This window comes from Enhydra lutris, unplaced genomic scaffold (genome assembly GCF_002288905.1).
Source record: "Enhydra lutris kenyoni isolate GAN:26980312 unplaced genomic scaffold, ASM228890v2 scaffoldscaffold10, whole genome shotgun sequence".
Taxonomy (NCBI): Eukaryota; Metazoa; Chordata; class Mammalia; order Carnivora; family Mustelidae; genus Enhydra; species Enhydra lutris.
The window spans coordinates 9,894,874-9,922,167 of record NW_019154094.1 but is presented as its reverse complement, the minus strand read 5'-3'; the positions used below and the strand labels follow the sequence as shown (position 1 = coordinate 9,922,167).

Sequence of the window (27,294 nt, the reverse complement as noted above, 5' to 3'; positions counted from 1 at the left end):
ACCACGTCCTCCAGTCACTCTGAGGTGGACCGGCAGGGGCGGGACCCACAGGCTTCCCTTTCTCTGCCCTGAGCTCTCTTTGGGAAAGACACTCCACCCTCACCCCCATCACCGCCAGGCGCTTGGAGTCACGGGGACCCAACCCACCTTGAAGCACCTGCCAAGAATGGACAGACAGAGCCTTGATCCATAGGTTGGGGGGATGGGGTGGGGTGGAGAAGCAGGTGTATTTGAGAGAGAGAGAGATCGATTGGGGAGGCTCAGAGGAAGTTCCCAGGAGAGGGGAGCTCCAGCCTGTCAGCAGTTGCATATTCCATCCGCAGGGCCGTGCTGCCCCCGTGTGGACAACGGGCTCACATTCCCAACTGCAGATGCCAGAACACTCCTGGGCGGGGGGAGCGGGGCGGGGGGGGTTGCTGAAAATCAGTGGCCTGGGGCTGTTGAAGGCATACCCAGTGACCTGAGGGATGGGCTGCACCTCCAAGCCTCCATCTGAACTGTCCTCTCTTCCTGCCAGGTCCTGAGCTGCCGCCTGGAGTCAAACCCTGTCCATCGCCTTTCCTTCTCCAGGAGCTTTGAATCCCAGACTCCCAGAGGTAAGTGAACTTATAAGTTATATTCCCCATCCTTCTATCCCATACTTCCTCCTCCATCCCCAGTAAGTAAAGCACTGCTGGCACACCTCTTGTACCAGGGAACTCACTGCTCTGTGGTTTGGGGGAAATTCTGATTGCAGAATTGATCCTCTTCCGTGGATCTCGTATTTGCCTCCATCAGTCACATCTTGGCCTTCTGGGGCCACCCAGGGCCAGAGGGGCCTTGCACTTGGGCATTTCTAAGCAGATCCAAAGCCCAACCCAGTGGTTAGGGGGCTCCTCTTCTCTGTCCCCTAGTCTTCCACAGAGAAAATATCCTGATTCTGATAATCCACTCACAGTCCCTCTTATTGGGGGCATACTGGAGGTCCCTATCTCTCTGGAACTGCAGGACTGGGGGGGCCCAGGATGCCTGAGGACTGTCACTTCCTCCATCCTGTCCCTCCCTTGGAGCCTGTCCTCAATTTTAGCACTCAGTTGCCACTGACACTCTTTCCCTAAGCCTTGTCCCCTCTCCAGAGGCCTTGTGGAGAAAAAGCATGGGTGGGACGGACAACGATTAAGCACCTAATGAGTACTCAGCGCAGTGTCCAGTGCTTTGCTCAAAGTACCCAGTGTCACCCCGTGAGGCAATTATTGTTATAATTATACTCAGACTGAGGCTGAGAGAGCTGAGACCCAACCTGGTAGAAGAGTGGACTGTTATCCCTGTGAAATCCCTCCAGGCTGCCTGGCTTCCTGCCTCCTGATTCTGCCATCCGTGTGGATTTGTGAAATGTGTACATTTAATTCCTCAGATATTTACCAAGGCCCTCCATGTACCTGGGACCATGCTAGGCACAGCGAAAATAACCCCGGATGTCTCCAACCCTCTTACTTTGCTGAGTGGGCCCCACTGGATCCTCCTTACTGCAGTTGGGCTGTAGCTCTGGACAAGGCCTGGGCGAGACACTGCCACTGCCAGTCACACGGCACAGGTGGGTCACATCCTGCCCAGTGGAAGGCTTGTCTGGTCTCTGGGCCTCACCTCTCCATCTTGCGCCCAAGGCACTGGCAAGGGGCCTGGTGGACAGATAGTTGGCCACGTCCAGTGAGTGGCTCTGCCCAAGGCTACAGAGGATGGCAGGTGAACTCAGGCCTCCACGTGGATGAAGGCAAGAGCTGCTTGCTCGCAGAGGGTAGAAGTGTGTGGACCCTGGAGAAAGGTTAAGTTTTTCAGCTTTTTTGTGTCAGAAACTCCTTTGATATCTTTAGTGATGTTTACTGATCTCTTTCAGAAAATGTGTGTGGGGTGAGTTTGTTTGTTTGTTTGTTTAAAGTAATCTCTCCACCCAACATGGGGCTTGAACTCTCGGCCCCAAGATCAAGAGTCTCATGCTCTTCTGACTGAGCTAGCCAGATGCCCCCCAGAATAATGCTTTTATTTTCATTTTTTAAAAGATTTTATTTATTTATTTCACACACACACACACACACACACACACACACACACAGTGAGAGAGGGAACACAAGCAGGGGGAGTGGGAAAGGGAGAAGTAGGCTTCCCGCTGAGCAGAGAGCCTAATTCGGTGCTCGATCCCAGGACCCCGGGATCATGACCTGAGCCAAAGGCATACGCTTAATGACTGAGCCACCTAGGTGCTCCCAGAATAATGTGTTTAAATGTGTAAAATAAAACAGGATTACAAGGGATTTTCATGAACAGGGAAGGATGTCCATGAATTATGATTGAATGAATAAAATCAGGTTACAAAAGAGCTTTTTTTTTTTTTTTTTAAAGATTTTATTTATTTATTTGAGAAAGCTTGAGGGTGAAAGAGCATAAACGGTTTTGGGGGAGGCAGAAGGAGAAGCAGACTGCCCTGCTGAGCAGGGAGCCCAACGCTGGGCTTGATCCCAGGATTCCAACATCATGACCTGAGCTGAAGGCAGATGCTTAACCGACTGAGCTACCCAGGTGTCCCAAAAGAGCTTTTATGGAAGGAAGGAAGGAAGGAAGGAAGGGAAGAGAGAGAGAGGAAACTATCCTTATATATAGGGCAGGCCCAGCCGTCTTTCCTTACCTTGAAAAGCATAGCAGCCAATGGCTCCAAGGTCATGTTCCCCTTTGGCCCCTGAACGAGTCCACTCAGATCACTGTCAAAACTCCTGGCTCTCATCACTTCTCCCCCTTTGTCTAGCAGCTGGGATCCCACCCTGGGCCAATCCCTCTAGCAGCTCCAATGTTCATGTATGACCATCACCTGTCCCTGAATCTGCCTCCCCGTCAGACTATGGCTCTCTGCTCACTGCCTGCTCTGCCACCGTCATAACAGCCTGGCAAAACAGTTCCAAGCAGGTGTCACTGTTCACTTTTTAGGAGCTCACTGTGGGAGCTACGGCTCAGCCGGAAGGCCACACGATGGAGCAACCTAGTTCCTCTAAAGTCATTCCAGCGCCTTCTGCTGGCCCCTACCCTGCCCGGTCCTCTCTCTCAAGGGTGCAGCAGTCAAACCTTCTTCTCTCTGTCTCACCCTTTGCGTCTACCTCTCCCACTCCCTGGGCTGAGGTCCTGACTCGCCGGCATGGGGCCACCCCTACTTCCCACAGTCCCCACCTCTGCCCACTGGCTCTCCCACCCGTTCTCAGTAGCCCTTAGGACTGCTCCTCCAGACACCTTCCCTCTGGCCTCAACTGTTTCTTGGCACTAGGTCCCCTGCTAGCATCTGAGCCTGCTTTTCATTATCCTGACTCACACTTGCCAGATTTCTCTCCCCCTTCTCAGGAATGCTTTGTTAAGGAGTGACTGCCATGTCCTGCCTCCACATCCCCGGCTCTCTGCAGTATGTTCCTGTCACTCCACGAATCCACCTTGCTGAAGAATGTCCATCCAGCCGGTGGTTAATAAGTTCCTATTCTGCATCAATGCTGTGCCAAGCAGGGGGAAAGGAAAAGTGACCCAACCAGTCCTGAACTCATGGCACTTGTGCCAATGGACACATACACAAGTAAATAAAGAACAGGATTAGAGTCTGGAAAATTCTGTGAAGGAAGCAAAGAGACTGAGAGCACAAAGGAAAGCACTGGGGAGATGGAGTGGAGTGTATCTATTTTATTTTATCATTATTTATTATTTTTTTATAAGAGACTCTTTTTTTTAAGGTTTTATTTATTTATTTGATAGAGAGAGAGATCACAAGTAGGCAGAGAGGCAGGAGTGGGGGGGAAGCAGGCTCCCCGCTGAGCAGAGAGCCAGATGCGGGGCTCAATCCAGGACCCTGAGACCAGGACCTGAGCTAAAGGCAGAGGCTTAACCCTCTGAACCACCCAGGCGGCCCTGGGTGTATTTATTTTAGATACCTTATCTAAAGGCCTCTCCAAGAAAGCAGGCCATCCAAAGAGCAGTGAGAAGGTAGTCCAGGGGGAGGGAATAGCAAGTGTAAAGGCCCTGAAGTCAGAACAAGGATTCATGGGCGCCTGGGTGGCTCAGTCAGTTAAATGTCTGCCTCCGGCTCAGGTCATGATCTCAGGGTCGTGGGATGGAGCCCCAGCATCACTTTGCATTAGGCTCCCTGCACTACTCCTTCCCCGCTGCTCATGATCTCTCTCTCCCAAATAAATAAATAAAATCTTAAAAAGAAAAGAAAAGAAAAGAAAAAGAACAAGCATTCGTGTTTGGTAGGAAAGAAAAAAAGCCCATGGGTTTGGACGGAGAGAAGGGAATGATAAGGGGAGGGTTGCCAGGCTTTGGGGAGGTAAAGAGTTTATTTCCAAAGCAAGGAGAGGCCTTTGAAGACTTTCAATGACAAGCTCTGCTTTGTGTCTTTAACAACGCCCTCAGCCCCCACTGCTGTGTGGAGACTGAACTGTGGGGGGAAGAGAGAAGAGTTGTCAGGAGGCAAAGCCTAACTCATTTTCGATGTCCAATAGGCGTCTCAGATTTAATGCATCTAAACGGAAACATCTGGATCACTGGCCTCCTTGAAACAAAGCAACAAAAGCCCTGTCCCTCCCAACCTTTCCCATTTCTGTGAACAGCACCAGCATTCACCCAGATGTCCAAGCCCCAAAACTTAAGGGCCACTCTGGCCTCCATCCTCTCCCTGATCGTCTGCATCCCAAGTCCCATATACATATCCACTCTCCTCTACACCGGCTGCCCCGGCTGGGCTCCAGGTTCCCTCACTCTCTGTGGAGCCGGACACCAGCCTCTTCACAGCTCCCCCGCCTCACCTCTGCCCCCTACAGTCCATCCTCCGCTCAGTAGCTTGGGCGGAGAGAACACAAGTCTGTCACTCCTTGCCTAGCACGCATCCCTCAAGGACTCCCTTCGCCTCCGGGACCTTTCACGAGAACTGGGTCCCAGGAGCTTGGTCCAGGAGGAATGAATGTAAGTAAAACCTGAGGAGCGCACAGCCAGGCTCGTAGCACCGCCTTTGCGTCGGCTTGTGCCGTCCCGGGCTTCGGAACTTTTCTTCCAAGCGCCGGGGGAAGCTTTTCCAGAAGTACCTTCCGGCCTCGACGACCCTATTCCCCTGCTGCACCGCGGCCTTCCTCTCTCCCTTTCTCTTCCGGTCCGAGGCGCTTCGGCAGCCGCGGGCTTCGGTGAGTCTTGGCCGCGCGGTATCTGGAGCCATCCGCGGCTCCCAGCCGGCGTCCGGACGCAAAACCGGGAAGGACAGGGAGGCCGGCTGCATGACTGTGGGTAGCGGAGGGCGTGGGGCGCGGGTGGACCTTGTGGATTCTCGAGGAGTGGATGGGAGAGGGAGAACTCGGATTTGGGGTAGAACGCAGTGTAGTGAGGGAGGGTTGGTTTCAGGGCCGTCTTAGCCGAGCTCTGGAAGCCGGGACCGTGTCGGGTCGTGCTGAGTAAGTGGAGGCCGATGGGAAGTGGCAGATTCAAGGCCTCTGTGCTGCACCTGCGTTCTGGCTTCTGGCCTCACGTCCTTCCAGGTCAGCGCCCAGCCAGCCCTGCGAACCCCCCAGCCCTGATCTCCACTCTCCTCCCCCAGGTGCAGACATGGCCAAGTCCAAGAACCATACCACGCACAACCAGTGTAAGTTCCCCCGCCCCGCCTCGGTGTCCCTTCAGACCCTGGCAAGGATGAGTGGTGCTGGGGCAGGGCAAGGGGACGCTGTGGGCCTGGGGCTGGTTTTGTTTTCGCCAGGATGACGTTCGGGTTACAGTGGAAGAAGCCAGGGGTCCTCTTGAGAGGCCCCCAGGGCTTTGCAACGGGGATGAGAGCTGGTGCAGACCTCGAGGAGACCTGCTCTGGGAAGTGCTGGTTTTCCCAGGCCAGCCAGCTGTGAGGTCGTGTGGTCTCACTGGAGCAAATCTTGTTTGGTCTAATTCCTTTGCTTCCCCACAGCACGAAAATGGCACAGAAATGGCATCAAGAAACCCCGGTCCCAAAGATACGAATCTCTTAAGGGGGTGAGTGAGCAGGGGGGGTGTCCGCTTGGCCCCAGTTGCACAGCCACAGCCTCTCCTGTATCTGCTTCCAGCTCAGCGTCTGCCCGAGCAGCAACATTACAGCTGCCCCTCGTCTTCCCAGGACTACCAACGCCCACAGGTTCTCTCTCCAGCCAGCTTTTGCCTGCACTTCGTGTTCCGCCAAAACTGTAACAAACCTTTACTTGACTTTTCCCAGCCCAGGTTGTAACTGCCCAGTCGGGTGTAACCTGCCCCCCTGAGGGTAGTTGGACTGTCCTCCTTGCTTATCCAGAGCACTTCAAGGGAAGACGTGACCTTTTCTCTGTGTAACTCTGAGAGCCTTGCATTCTACCAGCCTGCGGCCTTGATCGGACCCAGTGCTGGGCTTGGGGGCTGTGCCGAGGAGTTCTAAGGATTGGCTGGGAAGGCTGAGGCTGGAGGGTCTAAACAGAACCGGGTCCTATCTCTCCCCTGTGCCCCTTGGTCTCTGGTCTGTGGAATGAGCCATTAAATCTCTGGACCTCGGTTTCCCCGTCTTGGTCTCTTTTTCAGTCTCATTTGCTGTGTATCTGTTAGACGAGGCTTGGTGCTTAACTGACTCCTTCCTTTTAAAGAGGTGGGGGTGACCCTGAGGGTGTCAGGAAAACCTCAGCCCTGCAGGCCTGGCAGAGGGAGCAGCCTTCGTGTGTTTGTTCTTTCCCTCTGCGCTTGCATTTGAGCTTCATTTCTGGGCTTGTAGCCCTGAAAATACGGTCTGTGTGTGGCATTAGCAGAGTGGAGTGTTGGCCTTGGGTGTTTAGTGCATGTTTCTCTAAAGGACATACATCTCAGCATTTAAGTTTGACTTAATGCTGTCTATGCCCCCAGTAGGCCTTGGCTGGAGCCCGGTAGTCTCCTGGGTACAGGTGTGGAGAGGGCCACCAGCAGTGGCTTGGGGCCCCACATGCACTTAGAGCCTTTACCTTGCCTTGCCTTCCAGGTAGACCCCAAGTTCCTGAGGAACATGCGCTTTGCCAAGAAGCACAACAAGAAGGGCCTGAAGAAGATGCAGGCCAACAACGCCAAGGCCATGAGTGCACGTGCCGAGGCTATTAAGGCCCTCGTCAAGCCCAAGGAGGTCAAGCCCAAGATCCCAAAGGGCGGCAGCCGCAAGCTCAATCGACTTGCCTACATTGCTCACCCCAAGCTCGGGAAACGTGCTCGTGCCCGCATTGCCAAGGGTCTCAGGCTCTGCCGGCCAAAGTCCAAGGCCAAGGCTCAAACCAAGGCCCAGGCTTCGGCTGCGACTCCGGCTCCAGCTCCAGCTCCTGCTCCTGCTGCAGCTCAGACTCCCAAAGGTGCCCAGGCCCCCACAAAGGCTCCAGTGTAGAGACTTCTGTCTGCCAGTGTGAAGACAGAAGGACTGGTATGACCCCTGGGCTTCTATCCGAATGGGGCTGGTGTCCTCCTGTGCTATTTGTACAAATAAACCTGCGGCAGGATCTGTCATTTGGCCTGTGTCTGTGGTCCAGGGACTGGAGAATGGGTGAGAGTTGGGGGAAATGGGGCCCTGGAGTACAAGAAAAGGACCTAGTGAAAGACATGGTGGAGGGCTTTAAGGAGGCTGGGGCACATAGTCTGCTGGCTTGAGCAGTTTGGTGGAGAAAGAGAAATCCCAAATACCCTGGTAAGCCTTAAAGTTTACCCTGGGGATAAAGAGAAGGACCCTGCTGAGTTTTGGACTCTGGCCTGAGGCAGTCCAGACTTAGGCTGTTCTAGTGTACTGAGCCAGCATCCACCACTCTGGGTTATGCTGGGGGCTCTGGGACACAGGGCTGTGGGGGCACTGCCCTAACTAGCACAACTGGGCCAGACCCAACTGTACCCCTGGATCAGCTGCTTGATGTGCAGAGTAGAGCAGCTAGTGAAGCAAGTGGTATAGAGTTCCTAGGCATTCGTGGAGGCTTCCTTAGAAGGTGCCAAGCATATCACTTCCTGGTCATGCAGTCCTCAGAAGCAGTCTTTGAGTATGGTTGTCCTGTAATGTGTGGACTAGCCTTGGGCACATGGGGGGGTTCCGAAAGGGTTGCACTTCCTGGGGCACCTGGGTGGCTCAGGTGGTTAAGCATCCAGACTCTCGATTTCAGGCTCAGGTCATGATCTCAGGGTTCTGGGATCAAGCCCCAAGTTGGGTCTCCTGCTCAGGAAGGGGTCTGCTCTCTCCCTGTGCCCCTCCCCACCCGCTACACATGCACGCACTCCCAAATCTTAAAAATGGAGGCAACAGGTAACCTCCCATGATAAATGGTCCCTCTTGCTCTAAAGTAGGTATCCTCTTTGTTTCACATGGAAGGGAACACTCAAGATGGCGGAGCTCTGGGACGGAAGTAGTGTGCTGGGACCCAGGCAGCCCATGTAGGACCCCAGAAAGTTTGCTCAGTCATGGCTGGGCTGCTAGCTCATGGCTGTCATCCTGGCATGCTCTGGGTGGCCAGCTGCCCAACACCAAGGGGTGTCATTTAGGTGGGGTCCTGAACCAGGAGCAGGTTTTCTGTCCTGAAGGTAGTTTGGCCCAGCCTGAGGTCATCAGGTCAGGTGGCTTCCAGTGAGGACTGTGTTCTGGTCCCCATGATGGCATGAAGACTCCTTTCCCCTGTCATCCTGCTGCAGTCTGAAGAGGGAGGCCAGACCCCAGGTCAGGGGCTTCAACTAGGCTTAAGGTCACAATCAGCTTGCTATCAACCTCTAGCTCCCACATGGCACCTCCCTTGTATAGAAAGCACAAGTCCCTAGTTTTTGCGTCTCAAATCTTGATTCCCATTACCTACAAACTATGTGGCATTGGGCAAGCTATTCTAGCAGAGCTTCTACAGTGGCTCAGTGAAACCTGCCCCCAGGGGCTGCTGGGAGGTCTCAAAGCAGATGGAGCTGGCCAGAGTCCTGTCCTGGCACAAGCAGCGGCTGGAGGCCACAGAACCCGGCTGTGGACTTCCCTCTGGCCACAACTAGAACTTCAAACCCTTGCCCTCTGTCTCACCCCATGCCTGTGCAGATCCAAACAGGACTGGATCAGATCAGTTAGAGGAGCCATAGTGACTCTTGGTCCTGCCCGGAGCCCCACTGAGCAGGGCTGACATACCAAAGCCTCACTCGGCCACTCAGCACACACTGATCCCTGCCCGAGGTGTAGGGACCCTCAGATGAACTGACCTGGTCCACCAGAGCTCCTGCTCCTCTGTGACTCATGCTCCCAACACCAAAGCAGGGGCTACACCCCCCTGCTGTCATCCTGAGGGTCTGATGAATGTTAGCAGTTGTGGCATGCCAGCTCTCCCTCTACCCGCCCCACATCTGGCAGGGCTCAGCTGGCCTTCAGCTCTAGTCCTGTCTCAGAATCCTGAGTTGTTCCCAGAAAGCCAGAAGTGTTTCCCTGAGATCTATGCTTTGGTTTCCTCCTTGGAATGGTGTCCCCGACCTTGTAAGTCAGAAAAAGGTGTAGTGGCCACTGAGAACAGGAACTATGGTCCCTTGATGCTAGGCACAGACATGTCTGGGTGGTAGTGGATGAGTGTGCTGTAGGGCACAGAGCAGCATGGGGTCGTAGGGAAGTACCCAGAGCCAGGCTCAGTTTTACCATCTGTGAAATGAAGATGGGAATCGCATGGCCCCAGAGAAATAACAGAATCCCTGCTCCATGAATGTCCTTTTTCTCAGTACTGCAGAACTGGCCCTGTCCACACGCAGACTTTATTGTTGAGTGTGGGGCAGAGGGGTCCTTGGCACTGGTCTGGTGGACACTCCCGGGGTAGAGGTTGGGGAGCCTGGGACTCAGCCGTCACTGGGCAGGGCAGGCACACTAGCCAGAGCAGGCAGCAGCTGCGTGTATATGTCAACCCCACGGAGGAACACGGCCTCGTGCAACCGTTCATCGTGGTCATGCAGCAGCACAGGTGTGCGGTTCATGGGTGAGAAACCCAGCGCCGGGACCCCCACCTGCAGGGCGGCAAGGAGAAGCCATGAAGAGAAGGGCCGGCATCCAGGACCACCCCCTGCCTACCCACTGCAAACAGCTCACCGCACGGAGGTAGCGGCTATCGGTGGCAGCGGGGAAGATCTCTGGCTCCAGAGTGATCTTCCTGCGGAGAGAGGAGCCTGGTGAATGAGGAGGCAGAGAGGGGAGAGGGCAAGGAAGAGACTGAAGGGGCAAAGGAAGATGGAAGGGAGGTAGAAGAAGGAGAGAGGAAAGGGGTAGAGAAAGGCTGCCCATGTGCTCACATGTCCTTGCAGGCCCCGCTAAATGCTGCCCACCAGGGGTCTGAGTCATCAGTAGATGTCACTCGGGGTTCTGTCCACTTCTGGAAGGGGGGCAGGATAGCAGGATCAAGACAGGGCCCGGACATCTTCCCCTTTTCTTCACAGGCTACTCTGAGCCTGGCCTAGGCACACACCCACCCAGCCCCACCTCCCACCGTGGCTTCCACCCACCTACCCAGATAGCCAGCCGGTCAGTCCAGCCACAGGCCCTCTTTCAGTCCCTTAAAGGCCACAGGTCTGGGACCTGCTCTCCATCTACTGACTTCCTGTCCAGCTTTCCTATCCTAGGTCTCTTCCTCAAAATGGCTCTCCCAGACCTCTCAGACTGGCCAACTGTTTGTTACAGGTTCTGAGTGCGGGGTCCCACCCCTTCCTAAACCGAGTGTGTTCAGACTCATATAAAAGTAGTAGTATATAAATGTTTAATTGAGGTCTTTCTCGTCTCTTCATGCTGTAAGAACGATGAGGCCGTGAACTGTGTCTAATTTCACTTCTACGGTATCTCCAGCACTCAACGGTGACCTGCACCATGAATGCTTGTTGAATAAAATGTGTCCCTCACAGCTACAGACACCCAGATGTAGCCAAGCACCCACTGCCACCAGGACACACACCCAGCAAGCCCAGGCTCCCCAGCTCCCACAGCATCTGACCGTGGGTCCCAGCTGATACCTGAGCAAACTCGAAGGTGACCCCCTCACCAGCTGCCCGGCACCAGCCCTGCAGCTGCTCCTCGAAAGCCTGTGAGAAGGGAGATGAGCTGACCTCTCTGGCTTTCCCTGAGCCTCCAGCCCAGGACTGAGGACCTGGCTCCCCACTCCAAACCCAGGCGGAGGAGGCACCTTCAGGTCCACGTCTGGTGCCACACGGAAGTCAAAGCTGGCGCTCATAGTTGCAGGTACCACGTTATAGGCCACGCCGCCCTCTAGCTTGGTCAGGTTCACGGAGGTCACAGCCCCGGCCTTCAGGTGGGGGTCTGACTGCAGCCTGCGGTGGGAGGCGGGGAGGGGCGGCAGGGGGAACAGCAGATGAAGAGCCTCCCTTCTTTGGCAGGGCCACCGCCCAGACCCCCATCCTCTTTCCCAGCCTGCCTCACCTCTGCCTCTCCTTCTCCCGGAAAGCCAGGACTGAGCTCACCACCTTGTGCTAGGAGAGTGTGAGGTCAGATGTGAGTGTGGCCCCAGGAGAGAGCCTCAGGGATTCCCAAACTCCCTCCCTGTGTGCCACGCACCAGCTTCTCTGCTGCCGTGTCCTCGATGAAGCGTGAGCTGTGGCCTGGCTTCCCGATGCTTGAGATCCGCACCCCTGGGAGATGAGGGAGAAGGGGGTGTCTTCAGCATGGGAGGGGCTGGAAAAGTGACCAGCCTGGGGGTGGGCCCCAGCCTTCCCCTCATCCCCAGCTCATCTGGCAGGGTTGTTCTCCTTAGAACGCAAGGTGTAGAGCTGGTTTCTGTCCATGGGGGGCTTCCCTCAGAAGCTCAGGAAGAAGTCCAGGTAGAGAGGGGCTCTGGGTTCAAGGCCTACTCAGGCCCTGACATGCTGCATGACTCTTGGGAAGCCCCGGCCCTTGTGGCCTGGCATCCCAGTGCACAATGACACCCTCCCTCCAAGCCCATACTCACACCAGGGGCTCCGCTCACTGTAAAAGACAGTGAAGGCATCAGTGGGGTTGGCCAGGCCTGGGGAGGGAGAGGGGATTCAGAGTGTGGAGTGGCCCAGCCCCTAACAGCCTCTCTGTCCCCTGCCAGCCACTCAGGAGCCTGCCAGCCTGTTCACCTTCATCCAGGGCAAAGCCAGCCCTCAGGGCCTGGAACTCGGGCCGCCGCACAAACAGCTCCATGCCTTGGTGACCCCCAACTTCCTCATCTGTCAAAGCAGCAGGGACACGAGATGAAAGATCTGTCCCTATCACCAAAGCCTCCTGCTTCTGAAAAGTGGCTCTCCCCAAGCCACTCCTACCTGGCACAAAGGTCATGTGGATGGTCCTGGGGAAATGGTGGCCCTCAGCCTTCAGCCTCCTCACAGCCTCCAGGTACCTGAGGGGCAGTGACAGGGTAAGCCAGGTGCTAGGGGAGCCACCAGATATTTGGGCGGGCAGGCTGGAGCCCCGGGCCCCTGCAGCCTGCTCTGCCACAGCCTGGCAGGGGACTCTGTCCTTCAGTCTCCCCATCCATGTCAAGGTGATAATTCCTGTTCAAGATAAGGGGTTAAGGTGTTCCTTGGCCTTGAGGTTCTCCAATCACACCCACACCAGGCCCTGGGTCAATTCAGCAAGCCATAAGGGGCATTGTGGGGGACAGGAAATGGAGGACACTCACTGGATGCTGACACACTTCATGTCCTGGGCACCCCTGGCATAGATGTAGCCCTCAGCATCCTTGAAGGCCTCAAAGGGGTCATGACTCCAGTGTTCCTGGGGCAGAGATGAGAAGAGGCCCCAAATTTAGTCATTAATCTACTCTGCTCAACTGTGCCCCTGATCTAGAAGCCTACCCTAGGGTTGGGGTGACAAGTGGGGTGGTGAAGGGGACAGAAGCGGGCTGAAGAGTGCAGCAGACTGCAGTCCCTCATCTCTGCTCCCACTGCTACCCCAGGCACAGAACGGATCCCTGGGCAAAGGCTGCCTGAATATAGTCGTGTCCTATGAGATCGGGAGTCAGTTTCAAGACAAGCCCCTGAGGCTCTCTGGGGTCCAATGGGGGTTCTGAGTCATCTGTGAACCCCAAGGCCTGCACTGCTTCCCACGCCCCACACACCTTGAAAACAGGCACCACGTCCGTGTGAGAGTTGAGTAAGACAGAGGAGAGTCTGGGGTTGGTGCCCGGCCACGTCAGAATGGTCACCACACGGCCTGGTGCCACCTGGAGAGGACCAGGAGGTGAGCGGGTGCCCCGGGGCCACCTCCCCTCCCCATGACGGGCCCTAGGCTCACCTCCACTTTCTGACAGCCTAGGCCCAGCTGGCAGGCTCTCTCCTCAAGGAAGGCCACGGCAGCCCCTGGGGACACAGAGAGTCTTGGGGCTGCTTCTGCCTACCCACACCTCCCACCAGCCCAGGCAAAGCTGGGGGTACATCCAGAGAGGGGAGCCGATCCTGAAACAGGCTGCTGCCTCCGCACTGCAGTTCCACACCCCTCGGGGACACCTGCATTTCTGTCTCCAAGGGAGAAGATATCTTTGGCCAGTCAGTGACCCTTTGTGGAATGTCAGGTGGGAAGTCCATAGTTAGAAACAGGAGTGACTGCTCTCTTCCTTAGGGATGGGAAAACTGGTGCACAGGCATGAGATTAACCCCATGTGCCCCAGCTGGTAAATACGGGGCAGGGGTTTGGACCCATGTCCACAATTCCCAGCCACCAAGCTTGATTTCCTAAGGGCTGTGGTCTTTGTCCTGCCCCAGTAGGCTTCTGGAGCTTCTTCCCTTGGAGCTGTCTGGTCTCCCCTCCCCGTCCTCAAACCCGGAGCAGTGAGGCGAAGTTGTTCCCGAACCAGCCACCAGTCTGCTGACCTGGGGAACGGCGAGGGGCGTGGAGGTGTCAGTTGAGGCAACAGAGTGGGACTCAGCTAGGTGACAGTGTTTGGAGTCTGGTGTAAGGCAGTCCCCGCCCCGGAACCCCACCGCAGGCCCTGGAACCGCCGCGTTCTCACCGTAGTCCGGCTGGGGCTGGACCGTGCGGATGCGCAGGTACTGGCGGAAGAGCGTCACGGACGGGTGCTCGCCCTCGCGACCCTCGCTGGCCATGGCGCTGCGCGCGGTGAGCTAGGGGCAAAGCGAGTGGCTACCTACCCCTCCCAGCCAATGCGGCCCCGTGGACTCCACCTACTCACGTCCCTTCCCCAGGGCGTTTCCCCACACGTCCCACAGGGAGAAGACCCCCTGTTTTCGGAGCCCCCATTCTGTTCCAGGAGCTGTGCTGGTCGCTTTCAATACATTTCCGTATTGAATCCGCCAAAGAGCCCCGGGAAGTTCGTGCCTCTGTATGCCTACTTTACAGACAGAGGAGAAGGCTGAGGCTGAGAGGTTCAGAGACAGCTAGACAGTAGCTGAGCCCGGTCTGAACCCAGACATGGGCTCTCCCTACCCTCCTCAAAAAAATTCTCCCAACTGCCCGGATTTTATGCCACGTAACCCCAGACCCTTTATCCCTCTCCGGGGTCCCACCTCGCTCTCTGCTGGTCTTGGGCCGGCGCCTGCTTCTCAGCGCCAGCCCCGAACTGTGGCCCAGGGCTCAGGGTCCTGCGAGGTCTAGGGCTCAGAACCGCCCCCTCCGCCCACCACGTGGCCGGACCGGATCCCGGGGCGGGGCCGAAGACTGCGAGCAAGGGCCACCTACGTCCCCGCGGCCGCGAAGAAGAAGGCGTCTTCACCCGCCCCAGGTTCCAGCCTCCTCTCGGATTACGGGATCCTGCGATCCTCCCCGGGGTCAGCCACCGCCGCCGCCGCCAGCTCCGCCCCGGCGGCCGTCCGCCCGCAAGCCCGCCCCCAAGCCCCGCCCCGCAGGACTAGTCTGCCAGCCACGGGTAGTCCGGCCGGGAGAGGGCTCTACCATCCGCAGTCTCCAGATTGGGCGGGGTAGAGAGGAGAGCGGATACTGACAGGGAGGTTGCGTCTGCCCGCTCAGGCGCCCCTCTTGGGGTACAGCGCTACAAAGTCCTGCCAGAGCTGGCCCTGCCTACTCCCCCGTCCCCTCCCTCGAGTTTCTTGACTTCTCCCCTTTCCGTGTCTCAGCTCCTCAGGGAGGTCCCCGCTGATTGCCCCAGGCCCCGTGTGGACAGGTTTTTGGTTAATAACTGTCCCCTGTAAATTCCAGAAGGCTGGCTGCTCCATGTACCCAAAGGATTCTGTCGCCGGCGGGGGGGGGGGGGGGCACAGAGCGGTGTCAGAGCGGCTGCCAGACACGTGCCAGGAACGGAGGATAAAGGGGCAGAGGAAAGGCACATGTGTGACTTCGTGTGAGATCATGCGAGTGTGCCACTGTGGGAGGTAATCCAACAGTGTGTATCAGCGTGCGTGTGTGTGACAATGCGAGTGTGAGATGTGGCTGGTGTGGCAGCGTCTGTGTGACAGAGGATGTCATGGTGAGAAGATGTAACCAGACGGCTATATGATCATGTGAGAGGGGCTGAGCAGCACCAGAGCGTACATGTGGCATACTCTCGGCTGACCCTGTGCCAGGCTCCCTGGCTCTCCTGCAGCCACCAGAGAGGGAGGATAAAGAGGCACAGGTGTCCCACTGGCCACCCCCAGGCTGCACACAGTTGTAGCTGCCCACGTGGGTGTCTGGGTGTCCTTTGTACTCCGGCCAGTTCTGCCCCCAGCTATAGGGGCTGAGTCAGTGTGGGGAGAGGCAGGGCTGAAGACTTCAACCTTTGTGCCCCGAGGAGGCAGGCTGGGAGGGAAGGGAAGGGGAGGGGGTCCGTCCCAATCCTCCTGGGGTCTAAGTTTGATCTGCTTGCTGACCCATACATACCCAGGGGCAAGCAGGCTGGGCAGTTCACCACCAGTGCTGTGTTAATTGTTAAACCACATTCCCCACTTCTATCCCTACACATCCTGCTCCCTTTGGCCATAGGTACTGCATTCCTGACTCACTGGCACAACGGCCAGACCCTGGATTTCCTACCAACCCCAGTGGTCACACGACAGCAGTAACACCCGCTCGCCCAGACCCCCACAAGCTCCGTGAGACCAAGTGCTCCATATACCTAGACTGAGTCAATTTTAAAACCAAATTTTGAGCCAGGTATTACCATCATGCCCAGTTTACAGGTGAGGAAACTGAGTCACAGAGTAGTGAGGGCAGCTAGCTAAGAAGTAGACCATCTCGGACTGCTGAAGCCTCCCTCCAGCTCCCAGCCCCCAAGCAGTCCCGGACCTGCCTCTCACTCCCACCCCACCTGCTGCAACCCCAGGAAACAGGACCTGCCACTCCCTAGACATGACAAAAAAATGTGTTTTTTTTTTTTTTATTGTGCCTGTGAGATGAAATAAGAGGTCCCAACTGGGCCCGGCCCTCTGGCCTCCACCCTCCAATCCCAGGGGCTGCCTCCCTGGTGGGGCACTGGTCCGGACTCTCCCAGCTCAGGCCAGGCCTGGGGCCTGGTCAGTGGGTGAACTCAAGGCAGGCGGTCAAGGAAGGCCAGGAGGACAAGGTGGAAGTCTTGCGGCTTGTGGAGGTAGCAGGCGTGGCCTGCATCACGCAGCTTCACCACAGAGTGGTTGGGCAGATGGCGGAGCTGCCGCAGTGACTCTCGGGCCAGGATACGGTCCAGCTCCCCATACAGGATGAGAGTCGGGGTCTGCAGGGCAAGGCAAGGGGCTGTGATCCTGAGGCCTGACGGCGACTGACCCTCTTGCCACCTCCTTAGGAAATCTTTCCCAAACACCCCACCTCTTTCTATCCAGATGAGGCCATGTGTCCTCCAACTGAGACCTGAGTCCTCCCCCCTCCCATGTCTGGAGCCAGGGATAGGAAGCTGGACCTTTGGAAACCCTCCTTCCAGTACCTTCACGGCCCAGAATTGTTCCTGGGTGTAGTTCTGGGTGGAGGCAGGTGCAATGGGCACAAATCCACGCAGCTGGTGGTGCCCTCGGATCAGGAATGGCAGGGCATAGCGGCCACTCAAAGAGGGGCTCACCAAGACCGCATTGTGCACCTCCAGGTCTCGTAGCACTCGCTCCAGGAGCTCTGCCCGCCCTGCCTCTGTGCTTGCCTCCTTGGAAGGTGCCGAGTTCCCAAAACCTGGGAACAGCAGGAGGCACCAGCTGAGGGAGGCTGGAAAGGAACCCAGGACTTCCTGCCCCCCCACAGTGGGGGAAGGAGCAGAGGCACAGGGCAGCACTACTCCCAAACTTCCCGTAAGCTATTTTAGGTAATAGGATAGGTCCGCTAGAAAAGCATCTTTCACTCATTAGGGTGGCAAAACTAAAAAGACTGACAATATGCAGTGTTGGGGAAGATGTGGGGAAATGGGCACTTTCATCCATGACTGATGGGAGTATAAATCCATGTCGCATTTTTGGAGGGTAAGGTAATATCTGTCAACATTTTAACAAATGTGCATCCTCTGACCCATCAATGATTCTTGGTAGCTACCCTATAGAAATTATTGCCTCCACGCTCAAAGAAACATGTCCAAAGTTGCTTCAGCTTCATGCCTCAAGCATTTCCACTGACGCTGGAAACTCTTAATCAACTTATGTATCTACCAGTGGAGGAATGGGCAGATGTTCATAGTGACTGGCCCGCTCTAGTATTGGGGGAGAAAACCAAGCTGCAGAGAGATTTGCTAAGCCGACAGGACATGAGTCATGTTTCTACCCTCGCCACACAATCCTGAGTATTGTCTGTCTTTCTATATAGGGAAATGCTCAGGGGGGACCCCCTGGGCACCCCCAGACTGCTGGGAGAGAAGTGTTGGCATGGGTCGCTGAGGACGTCACTCTCTCTTGGTTTTTAAAGACAAGAATGATAGCATAAATCATGTGCACAGCTAAAAAACCGAAAAGCTACCTAGTTTATCATAAAAAGTCCAGTGAGATCTCTCCGTGCAAGCTCTTGGGAAGTGAGTCACATTTCTATTTCTATTTCCCATGTTTTGGGACATGCCACAGTCCACATTCTAGTTTTCAAGGTAGAAAATAAAGACACAGACCTTCTAGCATTGCCATCTTGTGTTGCGACCTGCCACTGCTTGTCCAGACGTTGGGGTCCAAATCCCCCGCAACCCAGCCATACCGTAAGGCTTTTCTACCCCTCCAAGTTCTCGCTTGGGAAGCTGCCCCCTTGTGCCTGCCGGATGTTGCTTCCCTAGACCCCAGAGCAGGGGCTCTCACCTGGGAGGTCAAGGGCCACAGCCCGGTAGCCCCTCTGCGCCAGCAACTGCAGCGTGCCCAGCTGCTCCCACGTGTGCGAGTTAAAGGCCTTTCCGTGGAGTAGCATCACCTCCACCCTGTGGGCACACAGGGGAGTGTGTGTCCTCGGGGTCTGGAAGTGGGCTGCCCTTCTTTCTTTCTAGGCTTCTCCCACTGCCCTCCCAGGCCCTGAGCACCCTGAGTTGAGCTGGGGTCCCACACAGGGACTCCCCTTGGACCTAGACCTTCCACTACACCCTGAGGTCAGCACCCACCTGCGTGCCCGGTGGAGCGGCAGCACCTCGCGGTAAAAGATGGGGGAGTTGCCAGGGGTGAGACCAGCCAGGATTGTGACATTGGGGCCTCCCCAGAGCCAGGAGGTCTGCTCAGGGGGGCCTGGCAGCCCCACGTACAGTAGCATCATGAGCAGCAGGCCCAGGCCCAGCAGGGCTACCTGGGACCGGCTCATGGAGGTCTGTACCACAGTCTGGAGGAGAGGAGAGGAAGAAGAGGCTGGGGCTGTGTCCCCACCAGGTCCCCTGAACCCCACCCCCAAGCCTCACCCAGAAGCCCTCAGTCAAAGGAAGAGCTCAGCCCTTGCCCTTTGTCCTGCTCCGAGCAAGGGTCTGAGGGTTCATATCCAACTACTCCATACATGCAGGGGCAAGGGCTCAGATACCCTGAAGCCTGAGAAGGAGCATCTGAGATCTTTCTGGAGACACACAGATGCTCAATAACCACCATCATCACTGTGCCAGCTAAAACCAGTGCTTATGACAGCCAGATCCTGTGCGTGGCCCTTCTCATACGAGGACTCACAAATCCACATAAGAACACTGGGAAGCAGATAGGATTATAGTTCTCTTGCAGATGAGGAAACAGGCTCAGAGAGGTAAATTCTTTTGCCCAAAATGCAGAGTAGCAGGTAGAGGAACTGGGACTTGAACCCAGAACTGGGCTGCTAACCACCAGGCTACACTCAGCTTGCCAAGGAAGAAACCATGGGGCTGGGAGGCGAGGGATGAACTGGAGCTTTGCTGGTGGACAGAGTAGTCAGACTCATCACAGAGTCATCACATCACAGAGTCATCACAGAGTGAAAGACTGGGGATGCCTGGGTGACTCAGTCGGTTAAGTGTCTGCCTTCAGCTCAGGTCATGATCCCAGGGTCCTAGAATGGAGCCCTGTGTTGGGCTCCTTGTTCAGCAGGAAGCCTGCTTCTCCCACTGCCTGCAGCTCTCCCTGCTTGTGTTCTCTCTATCACACAAATAAATAAATAAAATCTTTTAAAGAAAATAAAAGGGGAAAGACTGTGTGTAAAGTCCCATTTCACTGACAGCATGTTTGGAAATGGTTCTTTTTTTTTTTTTTTATCGCACTGCATATAATAGTGCTTAAATCAGAATGTGTCTTCCAATTGATGGAAATATTCAGTGCTTTATCTCAGCTGATATTAAGTGGGAGGAGGGCTCATGGAGAACATCTGGGATGGAGAAAGGCCAAGGCATGAACAGAATGAATGGGCCCAGGGAGGAACATGGTACACCTCGAAATGGAGGCTGGAGAGACGAAAGCTCCCCCACCCGACGGACTCTTGTAGTCTGGGTCCTTTGCCTGTCCAGAAGGGTTAGCCCTGCCTTTGAGACTCTGCCTTGCCACTTCCTGGCTATGCGTCTTCAGCTTCTCAGTAAAATGGGGAAAAGGATCACCTTGCATCAGCCCTCTCAAGTTTCCTGTGATATTTCAGGAATACAGTGGATCTGACCCAGGGCTGTCCTGTCATCATTTCTCGGGCCTAGGATGAGTACACCTGCCTTATTCACAGATTCCAGTGAACACATCTTTATTGGGTGCCAAGTGGGTGCTGGCCTAGCTAGAAACATATTGGGCACCACTCTCCTCTCCTGGGAGCTTTGACAGTGTTTCCCAAGCCCCCAGCCCCAGATTCCCAGTCCCGGGGTGGGTGGGCAGTGGCAGCCCTTCTGGTGCCAGCGAACAGCCAGGAGCTTAAGGAAGGAAGAGACTGCTCTTCTCTTCTGACCAGGAACAGCAACCTCCAGAGCAGCCTGAGCCTAGGCTCCCACCAGTGGGAGGATCCCCGCCGAGCTCTCCTTGTGGCAAGCCTGCTCCGAGGGAGAGGCGGGACTTTGGCTGTTGCCTTGGCAACCTAGGCAGCTGGTGCACTAGACCACGGTGGGGGGAAGCTAGCTGGCAACTCAGCATGCACCAGACAAGCGTGGGGTCGGTTGGCCGTACCCAACTAGGTCCTTGGCATACGTGTGGACAATGACACACAGGAGTACATGCGTGCACACAAACATCCAGTCTTGTTCCCACAGCTTTTCTTTTGCACAAGCTATTCCTGGCACGGCAGGTACAGGCAGACACACTTGGCCTGCGAGCAAGCGATCCCTTGAATTACGTACCCTCAAAACCAGCCACATAGCCAGCCATCAGGAAAGCAGACTGACACACACACACAGACACACCCGCTTTCAAAATCATGCAGACCCTCAAATTGCCAGCACAGTCATATACACAGCCCCCAAACTGCTCCTGCATACAAGAAACACACATGTACAGGCAAACAGACACACATAGCCTCAAAAATACACACGCACACGTAGCTACACACCCTCAAAATCACGTACACAGAAATGCGCACAGCAGACACAGACACAGGCGTATAGACAGACCGACATCCTCCTCAACGTAGGCACGTAGAAACAGACACACACCACATCGACACACGTGTATCCAGACCCCCGAGAACGCACGCAGACCAAAGCCTGGGCAACACACGCAACACACTAACACAGGGACACTCGCTGGACCCCGCAGCGGCCACTCCCGCAGGACTCTGCCCCAGGGCCCCGGGGGCAAGGGGCGGAGCCAGGACGGCCCGCCCCCGGGCACCCCGCAGCCTTCACTCCCCGGAGACACTCACCGGGCCTACCGGGATCACCGGGCCGGACACCCCAGCGCGGGCCCCGCCCACGCGGAACCAGCAGCCAAACAGCGCCGCCACCATGGCGCTGCCTCCGCCGCTCTGCGGGCGGCTGCGGGGACCAGGCGGCAGAGAGCGCGGCCGGGGAGGCGCGCTTGCGCAGTCGCGCCTCCTAAACCCACGGAGGGGGGGCACTCTAGGCGGTGCCCCAAAACACTTAGGACCGGCCCACTGTCCCGATTTTCCGGATTGTTCTCAGTCCGAAGGCCAGGGGAGAGCCACCGGCTTCTTCCCACCAGGCCGTCTCTATCGTGGGTCAGCCCGTCGTCTGTACAGAGGGGGTAAGGATAAGGACTGTCTTAAGGGCCGCAAAAGATGGGTCAAGCCGTAGCACAGTGGAGAGGAGGCCTCGCTGTTCAACGTCAGATGTTATAGCCACTTGGCGGCTCCTGGTCTCAGTCCAACCGCTTCCCGTACCCCTGCACTTACACAGGCACACGCACTTGATCATAACCCGGGGTGGCCTCTGGGCCTCTTTCACTGCTCTTTATGGCACCTAGCCTGCTGGCGGTATGTGGCCAAGCCAGGCGTGGCAGCCAGGCCGCCGTACAGGGAGGCAGCGCAGGGCCCATAGGACTCCCTCTGTTATAGACACCCTGACAAACAGGCAACATCACACCCATTCTACAAGCCCAGAAACAGATTCGGAGACGCTGTGAAAACGGCCAAGGTCACCTGGATGGACTTTGATAGAACCTCACACTCACGGAGGTCCGGCTTCACCGCCTGCCCGCGCACAACTCTGGGCCTGGGCAGGGTGGGGACGCACGAACCCTTCTCCGCAAGCCGTATCGTGTGCATCTGGAGCAGGCTGCTGGGGCCGCACCCAGCCAGGTGCTTGGAACTCCCGGGGCCGAGGGGTTTAGGGAAACCGAGGCTGCTGGGACAGTAAAGATCTAGCGGCAGCGACGGGCCCTGCGACGGCTTGTGGCCACAAGAGGGCGCCCCGTAGCACGGCCTGGTCTCCGCCCTCGGCCGAGCCACTTCCCCGCTTCCCAGGCCCGGGCCGCAGTCGCCTCCCGCACTCGCCTCTCTCTTAACTGCGCGAGCCTACGCAGCTCCCAAGGTACCGGCCCTGCGCCCCCCGACCCTCTCTTCTTCTCTCCAGTGAGATCCCACCCCCCACCCGGCCCAAGTTCCTCCCCTTCCCATCTCGGCTCCCCAGGTCCCCTCCTCGGGTCTGCCCCCAACCTTCCCACGTGCGCCTTACGGGGCCCAGCGAGCCAGAACCGAAGTCGGCCGAAGGGACCTAGCGAGCCGCCGCGGCGCGGATGACCCGTGCGTCAGCGCGTTGGGCCCCAGCGGGTGGCGCGCCGGGTACTCCGCATTCTTGGCTGGCCGGAACTCCAAAGCCTTTCCCAGCTCTGCGTTCCAGCTTCCGCCTCTGAAAAATGGGTTTTTAACTCCAACCCCGACCCCCTCCGGCCTGCGGTGCCAACCTACAAACTGTAACAGTGCCTTCAAGAGAAAGAGGACCATAAGCAAAATAGCTGCTTACTGTCGCTTGAGCACTTACTGAGCTCCCTCTGTGCTAGGAACCGTGTCCAGCGTTTCACATGCGGGAGCTCGTTTAAGGGAGCTGAGCACTATTGTATTAGCCCCATTCGTAGAAAGGGAGAATAACAATGAGGACAATAATCATAATGGGAGCTCCATGTATTGAGTTCAAGGGCAGGCACCCTCACTTGTCAATTCCTTTTTTTTTTTTTTTAACTCATTCATTCTTGAGGTAGGTTTTATTGCTACTTATTTCAGAAGAGGAAACTGAGGCCCAAGGCCACACAGTTGAGTGGCGGAGGCATAAATAACACCTCGGTCTTCCTCATCTGAAAGCATGTGGAGAGTTCTGGCAGCCTCCTGGAGGCCCCCTTGCTGCTCCCAGAGGGACCCCTGCCCTCTCTGTCCCATCGGGTCGGGGGTTCTGTGGCTCCTCATCAGTCTGGCCTTGGACCACAGGTGCGGCACCAGTACAGCGGCGGTGATGGCTGGAGTGGAGCTTCATGAGGGCACCACCCAGGTGCAGGGCCAGAGCCTCTTCTTCCGGGAGGCTCGGCCAGGCGGTGGGCAGGCTGCCCGCTTCTCAATTCTGCTATTGCACGGCATCCGCTTCTCCTCCGAGACCTGGCAGAACCTGGGCACGCTGCACAGGCTGGCTCAGGCTGGCTACCGGGCTGTGGCCATGGACCTGCCAGGTACCTCTGGGGCAAACTTCTGGACCGGGGTTGTGGGGGTCCTCACCGAGGCCTGGGCCCTGGGGCACTGGGAGGACCTTGACAGGGTGCAGTGCCCTCAGCAAGGCCCTTCCAGTTTCTCAGGTCTCGATCCGGGTGTGGTCTGGACACTGTCCAGCTGGTTCTAACCAGGTTGCCCGGGGCGGTGTCTCAGAGGCTCTGAGCCTGCTTCCTCCTCTGTAATGAGAGCTACAGATTTGGGGGGTTGGCTCTAGTGAGAAGGGACTGAGATACGTGCATATATCGTCGGTACCCAACACCTAAGAATCGGTACTCAGCCAAGTGGAATTAAAATCTTTTGACAGAGCCATAACCGTAGCCTCTGCTGGAAGCCCTAAGGAGTGAGACTGAGTCTCCTGACACATGTGGGGGCGGGGTGGGGCCTGGTGGGTGGCCAAGCCCCCAGTCACCATCCCAGGGACAAAGCCCAGAACTGAGTTCAGTGGTAGGGCAGGAGCAGCCCCAGAACGGCCGTCATAACCTGGACTGGTAGGCCCCAGCCTGTGGAGCCGAGTATGAAGGGGCAGCAGAGCTGACCTGCTCCCCTCACAGGCCATGGCTGGCAGGGTTTCAGGGCCCAAGCGTGGGCCTCCAGGCCCAGATGGGATTGGTTCGGACCATGGTTGGGCTGATGATCTTCCAGGTGAAGGTCTTGAGCTAATCTTTTGGGGGTAGGTGGGGCCTGACTCATTGGAGGGAAGGTACATGTGCAGAGCCAGCTCCTCGACCCCCGTCCACCCTGCCAGCCCTGAGACAGGTGCCTCTTAAGCAGTTAATTCACTTAATTTTCACTGCAACCTGAAATGGCAGATACTTTTTTGTCTCCTTTAACAGATGGGGAAACTGAGCAGCTGAGAGAGGGGTGAGGAGACTTTCCTAAGGTCGCCTAGATAGTTAAGTGAAAAATTGCGACTTGGCCCCAGCTGTGTTGGACTTAAGAGACCAATCCTTTCCAGGACACTCTATGGCTGGGAGAGGTGGGCACAGACATAGAGGAAAATGTCTCGTGCTTGCCACAGATAGGATAGATCTAGGTTGCTGTAGGAATAAACTTGGGCACACTGTGTGCTGCTGGAACCTGGCACAGAGAGATTGACCTAGGAGGGCTTCCTGGAGGAAGGGACTGTCTCTTCCATTTTCCCCATTCAATGCTCTTGTCTTTCCCACACCTGAATCCCTGCAGGCCTGGGGCGCTCCAAGGAAGCAGCAGCCCCTGCCCCTATCGGGGAGCTGGTCCCCAGCAGCTTCCTGGCAGCTGTGGTGGAAGCCCTGGACCTGGGCTCTCCAGTTGTGATCAGCCCATCGTTGAGCGGCATGTACTCCCTGCCCTTCCTCACGGCTCCTGGCTCCCAGCTCCGGGGCTATGTACCAGTGGCCCCCATCTGCACTGACAAAATCAATGCTGAGGACTATGCCAGTGTGAAGGTATCCCCATGTGGGGGGCTGAGATGCCCCTGCCATGAGCAAGAAAGGGTCCATCCTGGGGCCTTTCCTCCACTGGGGGCAGGTTAACGGAGGGGTGTCTTCTTGGGGGGGGCTAAACTACCAAACTCTGCCCTTTTGGTTTACTTAGCAGCAGATTCCTGTGCCTTGGCCTGTGCTAAACTGTGTGCCAGAGCAGACAAAAATCTATGCCTCTGTCCCCCAGGAGCTGGGGCCTCTCCTACCACCCACTGGGCCAGCTTGTCCCTCCCCTTCATTTGGGGTGGCCCCAGGGAGAGACTGGAGTGGTGGTGGGGCTAGAGCTGACCCCCTCTAGGATGTTGGGGCTGGTGTGGTAGATCCCTGTTTACTGTTTCCCTTTCATTTCTCTAGACCTCAACTCTTATAGTATATGGAGACCAGGACCCCATGGGCCTGACCAGCTTTGAGCACCTGAAGCAGCTGCCCAACCACCGGGTGTTGGTCATGGAGGGGGCAGGGCACCCCTGCTACCTTGACAAACCTGAGGAGTGGCACACGGGGCTGCTGGATTTCCTGCAGGGGCTAGCATGAGACCCAGCCCTGCCGATGGGGGTGGCTGCTGGCCTGCTTTGGGCTCTGTCTCTTTCCTCCCTCCATGGGTTCCTGCTCATCACATACATGCAACAGGTGTGTCTGTCTATCTGGGTTCTTGTCTCTAGGATCTGTCTTCTCCTCTTCCTCTTTCTCTTGCAGTGACAGACTAAGGAGGTGAAATCAAGAGGAAAAGCCTCAGGAATCAAGAGACGTAATCTGGTGGAGGGTAATCCATTAGATGGGTTTCTCCTATAGGTTTTCCTGTTCCCTCGCTCTCCTTCCTCTCCCCTGTGCAGCCTCCCCATCCTGTCTCCAGCCTCTTCCTTGGGCTGCCCTGCAGGGCACTCACACCTCCTACTCCTATCTCTTAGACCACAGATACATCCATGTGCACTTGCATGCTTACCCATGTAGAGCCATCCATGTTCCCAGATACGACCCTTCACTCGGGAGCAACCTCATAGGTACAGGCAACTCTGGACTGACATGCACACTGTCACCTACAGCTTTGCATTGCATGCATTGCATGCGTTCACACACATGCACTCTTGTGCTCTCACACAAGCATTCACATGGGCACACACATACCCTCTCAACCATGCAAGCCCCCCACTGTCCAGGAAGGTGGGGACCCTCCTTGCAGGAGACGCTCTGCCAGGCTTAGGAGTAGCCAGCCCCGAACTCCATTCACCCACAGGTTGCAGCTGGCCTCAGACCTTGGAACCTCCGATTTCCCTGCTTTCCCTCCTTTTTCTGGGTGCTCCACACCTCCCCAGGTTATTAGGCCTGGATCTGCTCAACCAAGCTTGTTTCCTGCTCTGAGGTTTGGGGGTTGGGGAGACGGAGAGCGGAGTGGAGGTCGGTGAAATAAAGTGATGCAATTAGACCCCGCAGGCTCTTGCTGTCTCCGGAGCGCCGCCCCTCCCCCACCCCTGGGGACCAACACGGTAGGCCCCTCCCCCACCCTGGCGGGACCAGATGGTCCCCCTGCCCTTTGTCCACCCGGCCAGATGGAGGGGAAGGGAGATTGGATTCCCCTCCCCACCCACCCATACACACATACACACACACACCCAGGTGCCAAGAGACTCAGCTGTGGGGGGAGGTGGAGGTCAGTGGGACCAGGCTAAGCCGATTACGGAGGAGAGGGGGAGGTAGATCTGTTCCCCAAAGGGTACGGTGGGGGAGGGAGAAGGCTTGGGGACCTTACAACTCCCCCCATTCTCTAGCCGAGTACACAACTGCGCCGCGGCCCTTGCGACCCTAGCCCCAAAAAGGCATTCTGGGGGTAGCTTTGGGAGAATGGCGGGGCGGGGTGCAAGAGATCACACCGCTCTCAGGCCCCTCCTCCAGCCGGTCCGGTAACCTGTCCCGGGCGGACAAGGGCCGGGCTTCGCGGAAGCCGTGGGTGGCTGAGGGGCGCGGGTCTTGTTGGGGGAGAGCCCCGCGCGGGGATGGATGGCGCAGAAGCGAGCAGAGCCGGGAACCCGGCCGGGCGGAGGGCCGAAGTCGGGGTTCCGAGGGATCCGAGCCGGAGCCGGGCAGCGCGGGGCCTGGCGGCGGGCCGGAGGCCGAGATGGGGGCGCGTGGGGTCGGCGGAGGCTCCGGGAGGGCGGCTCTGTCAGGCGGAGAGCGCAGGGGCTCGCGGCCGGGCGCGGCGCCGGAGGACCGCGGCTGGGCGGGCGCTGGCGGCGGGACCCCCCTCTCTCCCCCAGCTCCCGGCGCCGGGACGAGCTGCCGGGGGAGGGTCGCCTCATCCCTCCCGGAAGCGGCCGCCGCTCCGGGCGCACCGCGGCGCGCGGGGCGGGGCGGGCGGCTGCGGCACTGGGGTGGCTGGGGCGGGCCCGCCGCGCTGTAATCGGATCCGGGGAGGGGGCGGGGAGGGGCCGGGCCGGGCGGGCC

The 27,294-nt window shown here is 57.1% G+C and overlaps 4 protein-coding genes across 8 annotated transcripts; 2 read left to right on the top strand and 2 right to left on the bottom strand.

The window, feature by feature from the left end:
* Nucleotides 1–232: 232 nt before the first annotated feature.
* On the top strand, nt 233–7,497 carry LOC111144316 (ribosomal protein L29). Of its 3 annotated transcripts, none has more exons than XM_022498555.1 (4): nt 233–596; nt 5,588–5,632; nt 5,945–6,009; nt 6,989–7,497. In XM_022498555.1, exons 2-4 carry the CDS (start codon nt 5,596–5,598, stop codon nt 7,376–7,378), a joined length of 492 nt encoding a protein of 163 aa, XP_022354263.1. In that variant the 5' UTR covers nt 233–596; nt 5,588–5,595; the 3' UTR covers nt 7,379–7,497. The 3 variants fall into 3 exon arrangements, with proteins under 3 accessions (XP_022354263.1, XP_022354265.1, XP_022354264.1); XM_022498557.1 differs by lacking the exon at nt 233–596 and adding an exon at nt 5,115–5,180; XM_022498556.1 differs by lacking the exons at nt 233–596; nt 5,945–6,009 and adding an exon at nt 5,140–5,180 and having other exon boundaries at nt 6,993–7,497.
* Nucleotides 7,498–9,713: 2,216 nt separating this feature from the next.
* Nucleotides 9,714–18,195, bottom strand: LOC111143997 (aminoacylase-1). Of its 2 annotated transcripts, none has more exons than XM_022498050.1 (15): nt 18,139–18,195; nt 13,950–14,061; nt 13,235–13,299; nt 13,059–13,163; nt 12,621–12,715; nt 12,262–12,338; nt 12,079–12,168; nt 11,925–11,981; nt 11,534–11,607; nt 11,399–11,448; nt 11,145–11,289; nt 10,975–11,043; nt 10,264–10,343; nt 10,064–10,124; nt 9,714–9,981 (listed from the first exon to the last, which is right to left on the bottom strand). In XM_022498050.1, the coding sequence occupies exons 2-15, from the start codon at nt 14,041–14,043 to the stop codon at nt 9,817–9,819; spliced, it is 1,227 nt and encodes a 408-aa protein (XP_022353758.1). In that variant the 5' UTR covers nt 14,044–14,061; nt 18,139–18,195; the 3' UTR covers nt 9,714–9,816. The 2 variants fall into 2 exon arrangements, with proteins under 2 accessions (XP_022353758.1, XP_022353757.1); XM_022498049.1 differs by lacking the exon at nt 18,139–18,195 and adding an exon at nt 14,464–14,738.
* On the bottom strand, nt 16,259–21,261 carry LOC111143999 (abhydrolase domain containing 14A). Its single transcript, XM_022498054.1, has 5 exons — nt 21,104–21,261; nt 18,432–18,643; nt 18,139–18,254; nt 16,809–17,044; nt 16,259–16,601 (listed from the first exon to the last, which is right to left on the bottom strand). Exons 1-5 carry the CDS (start codon nt 21,185–21,187, stop codon nt 16,419–16,421), a joined length of 831 nt encoding a protein of 276 aa, XP_022353762.1. The 5' UTR covers nt 21,188–21,261; the 3' UTR covers nt 16,259–16,418.
* A 907-nt stretch (nt 21,262–22,168) lies between these two features.
* LOC111143998 (abhydrolase domain containing 14B) lies at nt 22,169–26,271 on the top strand. 2 transcript variants are annotated; one of them, XM_022498053.1, is made up of 5 exons: nt 22,169–22,229; nt 23,120–23,355; nt 24,578–24,819; nt 25,210–25,436; nt 25,709–26,271. In XM_022498053.1, the coding sequence occupies exons 2-4, from the start codon at nt 23,145–23,147 to the stop codon at nt 25,387–25,389; spliced, it is 633 nt and encodes a 210-aa protein (XP_022353761.1). In that variant the 5' UTR covers nt 22,169–22,229; nt 23,120–23,144; the 3' UTR covers nt 25,390–25,436; nt 25,709–26,271. The 2 variants fall into 2 exon arrangements, with proteins under 2 accessions (XP_022353761.1, XP_022353760.1); XM_022498052.1 differs by having other exon boundaries at nt 25,210–26,271.
* Nucleotides 26,272–27,294: the final 1,023 nt, after the last annotated feature.